At 42.0% G+C, this 12,497-nt stretch overlaps 1 protein-coding gene across 1 annotated transcript in view; it reads left to right on the top strand.

Moving 5' to 3' along the window:
* SLK (STE20-like kinase) overlaps positions 1–12,497 on the top strand; it is a 65,991-nt gene that overhangs the window by 17,001 nt on the left and 36,493 nt on the right. Inside the window, 1 exon segment of the mRNA XM_006880178.1 lies at positions 11,502–11,666. Within this exon segment, the coding sequence (XP_006880240.1) occupies positions 11,502–11,666 (165 nt within the window).

The following is a 12,497-nucleotide window of genomic DNA, read 5'->3' as shown; positions in this document are numbered from 1 at the left end:
GGGGGCGCGGGACTGTCGCTCGCCGGGGGCCCTTCCTGTTGGCTGCGCTTCCTTGGACTCTGCTTGCATATGCTGCTTCCAGCAGCCGCCAAGACGGTGGAGTTTAATATTGAACCACACAAGGGGTCCGGATGCATTTCCTAGAGGGACTCCGAAAGGCAGGCCAGGTTGTACAGCCTCCCCTGTCAAACTTGAAAAGGGACGTTCTGGAACTCTAAAGAGGGATCTGGGTGGTGGCCCTCGTGTACCGTCTGAAACGCGTTCTGGTTTCCAGTGGATTTTTCTCTTGTGCAGTTCCCGATTGCATTTATATGCATGCTGCCCCTCCTCCCACCCCAAACCGTCCCCCCCTTTTTTTCCTGATGAAATCAGAGTACGCTACCCCTTTTTAGCGTCCAGGCTATATACTTGGTGGTCTGTGTTCCTGATACAGCCTGACCCTCCATTCAGATTAAGAGCAAAATGATTGCCACTGATGGACTGTTCTTGAGTTGGTTGCTTGACAACCTCCTGTAAAATGGAATGGAATTTCAGCTAGAAAATTTCCAGAAGAAAACCTTCACCTGGTACTACTTTCTAAATACAATGGTAGGAAGGTTTGACTTAGCAAGTCCGACTGATGCCTATGAGTTGAAATATAGAATAGACGCACACACATTTATAGAAATTTATTTTCATAAAATACTGTGGATGGGGGTTTCCACCTTAAAGCATTAGTGTTAACTATTCAGTGACTCCCAAGGAGCACAGAAGTGATGTCATCGGAATCTTTTCATCCTAAAGGGTGAGGTTTTTAAGGAGCCACTGTGCAGGGGAGAAGGAGTCAAAGGGGAGGTTGCTTGGAAGTGAAAACATAAGTGAATGATTCGTGTTTTCTGTGAACTTGCCCCCCTTCACATCTTTGGGCCCTCCCCAGAATCCTGAGAGGTACTGTCTGCGTTTCACGGAGGAGCAGAGACTAACATTGATCAGTCACACCAGTCAGATTTGGATTTGACATCAGGTCTTCTTATCCTATCATGAGTATTATTACTTCTGCTTATGTTTTTACTTTGATACCCATGGGTAGACGTAATAGCTCCTACCTGGCTTTCTCAGCACTGTCTTACTTCTTTTTGCATTTGCCTTTCCTCAAACACATCTTCTCAAATGCCAGTCCTTCTCATTCTTTAAAACTTCTCTGTCCTCTCTGATTTATCCAGGCAGAAACGTCCACTCTTGTGTCCAAACACCTTGTTCATGTGACTAGTAATTGCAGCTGTCACATGTTACGGTCAATATACTTCTAGTAAGACCTGGAGTCAACAGTTAATACATGTTTGGCCACATCCATTGCCTTTGTACATACATAGTGTATCTGTCTACATTTAGTGAAATGAATGAATATTTGCTACTTATGTAAATGTCATTGAAGCTTTTGTGTGATGTGAAAGTTGGCACATTTTCGAATTTGTGTGAAGGTTTATTGTTGACTCACAGGTGACCCTCTGCTGAGTTTTCAGTGGCAGTAAGTCCCAAGGGAGGAGATTTCCTATCTTTTTTTTCTCACAGAGCAACCACCTCCCTTTGGAGTGGCAGTGCAGCTTCTTACCACTAAGCCACCGGGGTGTGTGGAGGGTAGAGTGATAGCTTTCAGCAGGCGCTTACTGTGTAGCTAGCAGTCTGGCAGCTTAGTTTTAGTGCAGTGGGAAGATGACTTCAGAGGCCAAGCCTTCTGTTTCAGGCCTGGCTGTCACAGCCAGCTTTGTGGGTTTGAACCAAACAGTGCTCTGGGTCTCAGCTTTCTTAGATGTAAAGTAGATTTCCCCAAATGCTTAGAGTTCTTCTTCTATGCATATTCTATGAGTGCAGTATGCTAAAGCCAGTGCTACTGAGTCAATTCTAACTTCCAGCGAACCATAGGGTTTCTGAGTCTATAGCTCTTTATGGATAAAGACAGTCCTAGCTAGCAAAAGCAAAAATGGCATCTGGAATCCTGTGTTGAAAGGAGATAGGCAATTATGGACAATGTTTCTGGTGTAAATATGTTTGCTTATGGACTAGGAATGGTAGTTTTGAACACACTGGACATAGGGTTTACCTCTTGGCACCTTGCTGCTAGCAGTGTGTGAACTTGGGCAGGTTCCTTATTCTGTGCTTCACTTTCCTGATCTGTAAAACTCACTTCTCATTGTGTAAGGAATAAAGGTGGTGGTAAACATGAGACACATAGAAAGGCCTCAGTAAATGTTAGAAATTAATGTAGTTGCATTTAGAGCTCACAGAAACAAGATGTTGAACAGATCAGGAAAACAGACTAAAAATAAGCCATTATTTTGTGTGTTTCCCACAGCAGAGGCAGATTATCCGGCCATGTTAATGCTCTATAGTTTGGGTCTTAGTGGCTCTGTCTAAAAAGGGTAAGGAGTCAACAGTAAGACAGCAGTGGAAAATTTGCTGAAAAATAAGTGACAGTGTAGTTGGAAACCATCAAGTTGCATAAAAGTTAATTTATGTAGACTTAATGACTTTCATATTTGAAGAGTATGAAGCTCTTTGCTCTTTATTATTTTACATGCTTCCAGAGAAAAGGCTAAGAGATTTTTATAAAAAAAGAAATTTAAAAAACATTAATTTAAACATTAAATTCATTTCTGACCCTTTTTAACCTCTTTTTCAGAAAATGTTTCCCTCCCTCCAAGGTTCCCTAGACATTTTTAATTTATAAACTTGTATGATCGTCCTTATGTGAAACCTATACTTGGACCAGGAGGCAGTCGTCAGAACAGAGCAAGGAAACATAGCATGGTTCAAAATTGGGAAGCGTGTACATTAGAGATTATGTCCTGTCTTCATACCTTTTCGGACTATGTGCAGAATAGATTATCTGGGAGGCTGGGCTCTATGAGGAGAAATGTGGTATCAGGATTGGATAAAGACTTATTAACAATCTGCCTTACTCAGATGACACAACTCTGCTTGCTGAAACTGAGGAGGACTTGAAGCGCTTGCTGCAGAAGGTCAAGGACTGCAGCCTTCAATATGGACTGAAGCTCAATATCAAGAAAACAAAGATTCTCACCACTGGGCTGATTGGCAGCATCATGATAGATGGTGAAGAGACTGAAATTGTTCACAGCTTTAGTTTGTTTGGCTTTACAATCAATACTCTTGGCACCAGCAGCCAGGAAATGAAAAGACATTGTGTTATGAAAGTCTGCTTTCAGAGACCTCTCCAGAGTACTGAAGAACAGTGATGTCAGTGTGGAGACTAAAGTGCGCCTGATGCAGACCATGGTCTTTGCAATCACTTGCTATGCATCAGAAAGCTGGACAGTGACTAGTGATGGATGATAGGAGAATTGATGCCTTTGAGCTGTGGTACTGGAGAAGAGTATTGAATATACCATGGACTGCTAAGAGAATAAACAGATATGTCCTGGAGAGGGTTAAACCAGGCTGCTCCTTGGAGGCAAGGATCCTGAGGCTTCGTCTGACATACTTTGGACATGTTGCAAGGAGGGACTAGTCCTTGCAGAGGAACCTCAAGCTTGGGAGGGTGGAGGGACAGTGCAGGAGAGGAGGACCCTGGATGAGATGGATTGATTCAGTAACTGGGGTAATGGGGGTAGGTGTGTCAGAGACAGTGAGATTGGCACAGGAGAAAGCAGGGTTTAGGGCTGTTGTATATAGGGTTGTTATGAATCGCAGGTGACTCAACGGCACATAACAACAAGAAGAAAGAAAAAACTCGCGAAGGTCAGCATCGTATGTAGTAGAGTGCAGTAGAAAATTTAGTAAACTTGATGCTAATTATACTTATAGAGATTAGTAACTGTTACAAAGATTGATTTATAAATAGACAATCACGATATGTTTAATTTCTTTGAAACATTTTCCCTTCCTGTGGTTGTATTCTTTCCATTCAATCTTAAGGCCTTACAGCTCTGTAACAAAGATACCATCTTGCCTGAAAAAGTTTCATGCATAGTTTAACTTTATTTTCTCTTTTAAATTTAGTATTATTTGACATATAAAGACATGCATCCCTCAAAACTCCCTCACCCCCCTTTGGTTATTACCGCTGTTAACAGTAATTTTTATTGAAGTGATATTGAAATGCACATTGAGAAAGCTAGTTTGTCTGTTAAACTAGTTAAGTAGTGTGTTGGTTGAAAGTAATCCTTTTTATGACAACCAAGTGAATGTAGGAGTGTTTTGGGGATGTTGAGGATGGTACAGGATAGGGCAGGGTTCAGGCCTGCTGTTCATGGTGTCCCTGTGAGGGAGGTATAATTACTTAACAATAGCAAGTAATTATAACATTTATTTTTAACAGTGAAGGACATTTTCTCTGTATTGAGAAGTACAAAAACATACGCTTATATTTAGAAGATGATGATAAAAATGAATTCATATTACCTAACCTCTGGGCCAGGAAATTGAAATTGACCTCCGGGTCAAGGGAGTGCTGTGGTCTGGTAGCACGGAGTTATTCTCAAAGGCAGATAGTGAATCCACCAGCTGCTGTGTGGGAGAAAGATGGGCAGTCTCCTCCCAGATGATTCACAGCCTCTGGAGGGTCAGCTCTGACTTTATTCCGACTCAGAGACACGTAACAGCAGCTCTCTGGGTCAAGAAATTCTCCCACCACCTCAGAATTCCTTTCTCTCCTTTCTGAATCCAGTCCCTTTTCTCGTCCTGCCTTTTCTTTCTTTCTTTTTGCTTTTCTTTACAGTTTACCATTTAGGTGTATATCTCTATGCACTAGAAATTTATTATTATGCTCTTGAACTTTCTATGAAAGAAAGCACACCAAGTGAATTCTTTTGCGTCTTGCCTTTTTCAAAATCAGCATTGTTTGTGAGGTCCATCTTTACGACCTGTAACTGTTGTTGGTGAATTCATATCCCAGTTGTTGTTGTTGTTATGTGCCATAGAGTCGCTTGTGACTCACAGCGACCCTATGTACAAGAGCCCTAAACGCCGTTCTATCCTGTGCCAACCTCGCCATCTCAAACACATTCAATCCCACCACTCCACTCACAGAATCGATCCATCTCTTCGAGGGTCTTCCTCTCCTGCGCCGTCCCTCCACTCTCCCAAACATGATGTCCCTCTCCAAGGGCCAGTTGCTCCTTGCAACATGCCCAAAGTATGTCGGACGAAGCTTCAGAATCCTTGACTCCAAGGAGCATTCTGGCTTCACCCTCTCCAGTTGCTTGGTGTTGTTGTTTGATGCCGTGGAGTTGTAGACGACTCATAGCGACCCTATGGACAAACAGCCTGAGCACTGTTCTTACTTAGAGTTTCTGGAGGCAAGCCATTTCGGAGGTGGATGCCGCTCCTGCTTCCAGGCTTGATTTAGTCAGGAAGCTCCAGCCAACACTGTCCACCATGGGTACCTATTACCATGATTGGCACATCACTGTCACAGTCTTCAGCATCACAGCAACCATGAGTTACCTCTGTACAGCAACACACAGACCAGTGCTATACCACCTAGAAGAATGTTTGACAGGAAAACAGTTTGAACCTGGCCGAGGGCCGCAGGTGAAAATCACCCACCTTCGGCTTGGTAGCATAACTTCCTTTCCACTAGGCCAACATAGCTCTTTCTTTGTCGTTGTTATTGTTGTTTGGTGCCCTTGAGTTGTGGACGACTCATAGCAACCCTGTGAATGAACAGCCTGAGCACCGTTCGTACATAGAGTTTCTGGAAGCAAACCATTTCTGAAGTGGATGCTGCACCTGCTTCCAGGCTTGATTTAGTCGGGAAGCTCCAGCCAACACTGTCCACGTGCCTGGAAAAGCAGTCGACTCCAAAAGCTTGCCATGATTCCTGCGCTCACACCACCATGCTCCTTCTGGCAAAGAGAACTTCCCAAGACCCTGGGAGGAGCCAACCAGGAACAAGATGGGCGCTTCCTCTCCCAGCTGCCTTTTGGCTTAAGGCTACCTCCTGGTTCAAACCCTAGGCCCAGGCTGGCTAGCCTCGCTCCTGGGGACAGAGCAGACCTGCACATAACACATGCCTGGAAAAGCAGTTGACTCCAAAAGCTTGACACGATTCCTGTGCTCACACCACCATGCTCCTTCTGGCAAGGAGAACTTCCCCCTCCAGTTGCTTAGTCTCCCCTTTATTATCATCAGTTATTTCCTATTGTGTTTCCAGAGTTTATTATCCACAGTGCTGGTGCACAGGTGGGCAGGTTTCTTCAGGATTGAGTCCAGGGATCCATGTGTTGGGTTATGGGGTGTGTGTGCAGAGATCTGATGCCACAGCGGTGAAAGCAACTGTGAATCTAAAGTTGGTGGTTCAACCTCATCAACTCCTACAAAGGAGAAAGATGTGGCAGTTTGCTAGTGTTTCAGTTTCAAGCCTTAGAAACAAATGAGGCAGTTTTGTTCTGTCCTACAGGGTTGCTATGAGCCGGGAGGAACACAGTGACAGTAGATTTCATTTTGGTGGAATACCTTAACTTTACAGGCTGGGGCAGTGTGAGCTCTGCTGGAGTAGTCTGTAGAGAGTTAAGCTGCTAACCCAAAGACATTCATAGCTGATAGAAATCCGCTGCTCCTTCCATGGACAGTCTCCTCCTGTGCAATTTACTGCCTCAGAAGCTCAGTGCAGGGCCGGCTCTGCATTAGTTCAAGCTTGAGGGCAGAGAGGACATGCTAAAATAATAATGCGCCAATTTGTTATTCCCACCTGCCGTGGATGGAATGTCCTGGCTCTACCTACGACTTGTCAACATTTGTTATTACCAGAATGAAAAAATTTTGCGGGTGCTGTGGGTTATTTTGTATTCAAGTCTCTCAGGGAGTTTTCTTGTGGGTAACTTTTCTTATTTGTAGTGTTTATGTACATAGAGTAGATTTTAAGCATTGCAGGTTATGACATTGCAAATGCATCCTGTCATTCTATAAGCTTATTTCTTTAGAATGCCTTTTCCCCTTGTTTTGTGACATATTACAGAGTCTGCACTATCTTAGTATCTCCATGTGAAATTCAGGACAATAATTATATTCTTGAAATTGTGCAACCATTTTTGCTACTCTTTTCTAACCCATTCCACTATTGTTAACATATACTCAAGCAAAAACCAGGGAGCTCTGGTAGCCTAGTGGCAAGAGGCTGCACTGTAATCCCGAAGGCACTCGGTTCGAGGCCACCAGCAGCTCTGTGAGAGAAAGATGGGCATTTTCCTCTCGTGCGATTAACTGCCTCTGAAAAGCCACCGGAGAGTCAGCTATAGGTCTGTTCTGAATTGATGTTACACAACAAGAAGAAGCAAAAACTCTACCTTATCCCCTCCTTTCCTCTTCTTGTAACCATGGCTAATTTTATTTCTAAATATTTGCTTAATTCCTGTAAGTGAGATAATATATTTTGTGACTTACTGACTTCTCTTGCAAGATATTCTCAGGCTTTACCTACTTTGTGGCAGGCATCAGGATTTCACTGTCTTTATGACCGAGCAGTATTTCACTGTGTACATGGGCCACATTTTGTTTATCTAACCATCTGTTGGTGGGTGTTTTTTTACCTTTTGTCTGTTGTGAATAACACTGCAGTGAGCATTGGTGTACATTTATTCCTTCATTTTTTGGGGGGTACAAACCTAGGTTTGGAATTCTTGGGTCATGCAGTAGTTCTATATTTAACTTTTTGAGGAATCACCAGAGTATTTTCCACTATGACTGTACCATTTTACATTCCCACCCACTGGAATTAGGATTCCATTTCTCTACCACCTTGCCAATACTTGTCCTTTTTTAAAGAATTACTGCCATTCTAACAGGGGTGAGGTAGTGTCTCACTGTTTGCATCTCCCTAATAGTGAGTGAAAGAGCTCTGGGGGCATCATGCACTATGTGTTGTTTCACTACTAACTGAAAGAACAGGGTCAGGACTTCAAATCCACCAGCTGCACCGTGGGAGAGAGATGAACATTCTCCTTTCATAAAGATTTATAGCCTCAGAAGTGAGGTGTTGATGCGAATCAGAGTATTTGACTGTCCACCTAAAGACTGGTGATTGAATCTGCCAGCTACTCTTTGGGAGGAAGATGTGACTCTCTGCTTCTATAAAATTTTTTTTAGCCTTGGAAATGCTAGAGAACAGTTTCTCCCCAGTCCTACAGGGTTGCTGTGAACTAGGAATTAACTGGGGTGGGTTTGGTTTTGAATGATGAGTGAATGTGAGCATCTTTTCATGTGCTTGTTAGCCATTTGCATGTCCTTTTTTGGTGAAATGTCTGTCCAAGTTCTTTGCCCATTTTTTGGTTGAGTTGCTTGCCTTTTTTATTATATTGATGTCTTTAAAAATGCATTTTAGGTATTAGATCTTTAGATGGCTTTGGAACATTTTCTCCAAGTCGTTAGGTTTTCTTCTCACTTTTTAAATAAATAATGTCTTTATATGAACAAGGAGTACTTGATTTTAATGTATTCTAATTTGTCAGTCTTTTTTTTTTTTTATAATTGTGGCTTTTTGTGTTACTCTTCGATTCTCCTAACTTGAGGTCATGAAGGTAGTTTGTCTTATAAAAAATTGATGACTTTTGCCTTTAACATTTAGATTACAATCTATTGAGAATGTACTTTTGTTTATGGCATGAAGTAGAGATCCAGTTTCAGTTTTTTTCAAATAAATATTGTCCAAACTCCCTCCATTAGGGGACGAGAAAAATGTCTCTACTGCTCTATAGAGTTGCTATATCATGTGTCTGTTTTGTGATCTCTAGTCTCTCCATTGATCTAGTTACCTATTCTTGCACCAGTGTCCCACAGTTTCATTTAGAAAGGCATTATAAGTCTCTACTAGAGTTAGTCTTCCCTTAGTCCTTCTTCAGCAGTTGTTGGAAGGTGGCATTGAATTGCGTAGCGACAACAGATCTGAACCTTGCAGCCTGTGCCATCCTCACAATCTCTGACACACTCAAGCCCATTGCTGTAGTCACTGCGTAAATCTGTCTCCTTGAGGGTCTTCCTTTCTTTTGCCGACCCTTCACCTTTCTAGGCATGATATCCCTCTCCAAGAAATAGCTTCTCCCAACAACTTGCCCAAATATGTGAGACACAGCTTTGCCTCCCAGGAGCACTTTGGTTGCACCTTCTCCAAGTTATATCCATTTGGTCTTTGGATCAAACTGGGCTACTCAGTACTCTTCTCTAACACCATAACTCAAACGGTATTAATTCTTCTGTCATCCTTATTTATTGTCTGGCTCTCAGATGCATAGCAAGTGAGTGAAAAGACCATGGCCTGAATGAGGTGCACCTTAGTCTTCAAACTGACATCATTGCTTTTCATTTTGGAGAGGTCCCAGACTGTAGACTTTCCCAGTGCAATGCTTCTCAGATGAAATCATTGACAGTTTCAGTCTTTTCTCCATTCTATCATGGTGTTGCCTATCGATCCAGTGGTGAGAATTTTGTTTTCTTGACATAGAGATACAGTCCATATTGAAGGTTGTATTCTTTGATCTTCTGCAGCAAGTGCTTCACGTCCTCATTTTCAGCAGGCAAGGTTGTGTCATCTGTATAACACAGCTTATTCATGAGTTTTCTCTGGTCCTGTGCCACATTTCTTTGTAGAGACCAGCTTTTGAAATAATTTGCCCAGCATACAAATTTTTAATAATTCTTAATTTTATACCATGTAATGTTCCCTTGCTCTGTTTGCACAACAGCCTATTGGTTTAGGGTTTGCATGAGCACATAATTAAGTGTTCTTCAACAGTGTCTTGTATACTCCTGGTTCCTAGCTCTTTAAAAGTACGTTTTGCGGTTAGCTTGATTGAATTGCACAAAAATAGATAAACAAGCTGTCAAGCAACAGAAGAAAACCCTGTATTATATGGAAATTTTATTGAATTTATAAATCTATTTTGGAAAAACTAACAACTGGCATAATATGTCAAGTTCTCAGATGACTAATAGAGAGTTTGGTGGTTCAAACCCACCTGCGGCTCTTTGGGAGAAAGTTTGGCAGTCTCTTCCTATGAAGATTAACATTCTTCAAAACCCAGTGGAAGATGAATATGAGTCAGTATTGACTCAGTGGAAGTGGATGGTATGATATTGGCTGGATATATCTCTGATGCTCATTGGCTACTCTTTACTTACTTTGAAAATTGGATTATTTATTTGCTATTTTAAAAGATTTGTTGAGGCAGCTCTGGGGCCAACTGGTAACAAACTGCATTGCAATCCCAAAGGCACGAGGTGTGAATCTACTGGCTGCTGCACAGAGAAGGTTGGACAGTTGCCTACTGTGTGATTTATTGCCTCTGGAACTGACTCACAGCTGAGCTTCCAGCAGGTTTTCAGAGACTGAAAATCGCATGGGAAGATTGCCCATCTTTCTCCTGAGAAACTACTGGTGGCCACCAGAGGCACTGTCTTTGGGCTATCAACACACCTCCCTGGAATGAAAACAGTACTTGGGGTGCCTTGCTTTTTTGTAAGATCTTCACCTTTGCAGATTTTTCAGCTTAGCTACTGATACCTCTTAGAAATTCTTTCTGGTTCTCATTGCTGTCAAGTCAGAACAGAGTTCTAGCTGACTTGTCTTACAGGTTTCCGAGGCTGTAAATGGCATGGGAGGAGGTTTGGAGGCCCAGCGATTTCTCTCGAAGCCACTGGTGGATTCAAACTACCTAGGGGGGGTTAGCAGCCCAGCTCTCTGTGAACTGTGTCACTTGGAATATTACTTATTTTGAGTGCATGTTTTAGAAGTGAAAGTACTTAAGTCCTCCTCTTGTTATTTACATCATGACTCAAAAAGTATAAGCAAGGAAAAAGAAATTTCTTGGTATGTTGTCTTTTTAGCATTTCCGTTTTAAAGAAGTATGTCTGAAATCAGGATATCTTGTTTGATTTTTACTTAACGATCACATTTTATTTCCAGTTGCTATATTATGGGGTGTGGGATTTACGAGGTGGTTGGATGTGGAAGAGTTTGAACTGCTCTTGTTTTTGTTAGTAGTTAAGCACTTAATGTGGTTCTGGGACTCCTCTGCTGCATGGTTGTTCGGTATCGTGGAGTGGGAACTGAGTACTCATAATTGACCCTCCAGTGAGTTTGCAGAGGTAGTAGCTCACACAGGAGGGGGTTATTCATTTTCCTTCCAACAGAGCAGCTGGTGAATTAGAACCATGAGCCTTTGGGTTGGCAGCACAGCTCCTTACCACTAGGACACTGGAGCTCCCTTCTGCTGCACTGTTGTTAGGTTAGGTGTAGTCAAGTATGACTCATAGTGACCCTGTGAACAATAGATGTGAGACGTGGCCTATCCTGTGCCATCCTTATCATCCCTGACACACGTGAGCCCATTGCTGCCGTCACTAGAGCTGAGATTTGAAACCTTGTCCTTCTGTCTGTATGTGTGTCAGACACTTAGGACAGCACATAGCATGCATCATCGGTTAATACATGTTTAGGTTTATTTATTTTATTCTTTTTTGGTAAGGTATGCATGGTAAGTGTGACACTTTGATATTTTTATTTTCAGGCTCAGAATAAGGAGACCAATGTTTTAGCTGCTGCAAAGGTGATTGACACCAAATCGGAAGAAGAATTGGAAGATTACATGGTTGAGATCGACATATTAGCGTCTTGTGATCACCCAAATATTGTCAAGCTTCTAGATGCCTTCTATTATGAGAACAATCTTTGGGTAAGCTTTTCCTGTTGATCTGTAGGAGCAGCTAAAATGAGTTCATTGTCCTGAGGAGTTTACACATTGTGAAAGCCTATGGTATATCTTATCACATCTGTTAGTTTATTTAGTTACTTGAATGACAGTTAATTTGCTCAGAGGATCATTGACAGCACATTGATCTTCACCTTCAGGGTTTTCTTTTAAAACTTTTTTTAGATTTTATTTTATGTGCGTGTACTGTCAAATTGGATCTGACTGGTATAGGAGGAGATTGTTCCTCCTTCTCCAGCAGAGCACCTGGTGGATTCAAACCGCATACCTCTGGGATTGCAGTGCAGCTTCTTGCCACTAGGCCACCAGAGCTCCCTCACCTTCAGTTTTTTTTAGATTTCCCAGTTTAATCATGATTTACTGACATTTGACCCACATGTAGGAATTTGTTTAAAAAGATTAAATTTCCTAAAATAGGAAAGTAGATGGCTCTCCCTTGTTTATAATTGAAATGTAAGCATTTCCTAAACACATACCTCCGGAAACTCTGAATTTTGATAAATGTCGGTAGTTGTGGAGGAGCTTCATGCCTTCTGTTCATAGGGTCGCTATGAGTCGTGCTCCACTTGAAGGCAATCAACAACAACCTTTGTGTAAATCATGTAATAAACTGTAAGATACTTGCTTGAAATGTTAAATACTGATCCTGTATTATCAGTTCCAACTTTAGAACGTAATGCAGTAGCTAAGGCTGTATGTATAAATGAAATACATTTCAGGAGAATATTAGTAACAAATGTTGTTGTTGTTATGTGCCGTCGAGTCGCCTGCGACTCATAGCGACCCTATGTACAA

The sequence above is a fragment of the Elephantulus edwardii genome, unplaced genomic scaffold (genome assembly GCF_000299155.1).
Source record: "Elephantulus edwardii isolate Elephantulus edwardi_28Jun2011 unplaced genomic scaffold, EleEdw1.0 scaffold00006, whole genome shotgun sequence".
Classification (NCBI taxonomy): domain Eukaryota; kingdom Metazoa; phylum Chordata; class Mammalia; order Macroscelidea; family Macroscelididae; genus Elephantulus; species Elephantulus edwardii.
This window is presented reverse-complemented; position numbering and strand designations above follow the sequence as displayed.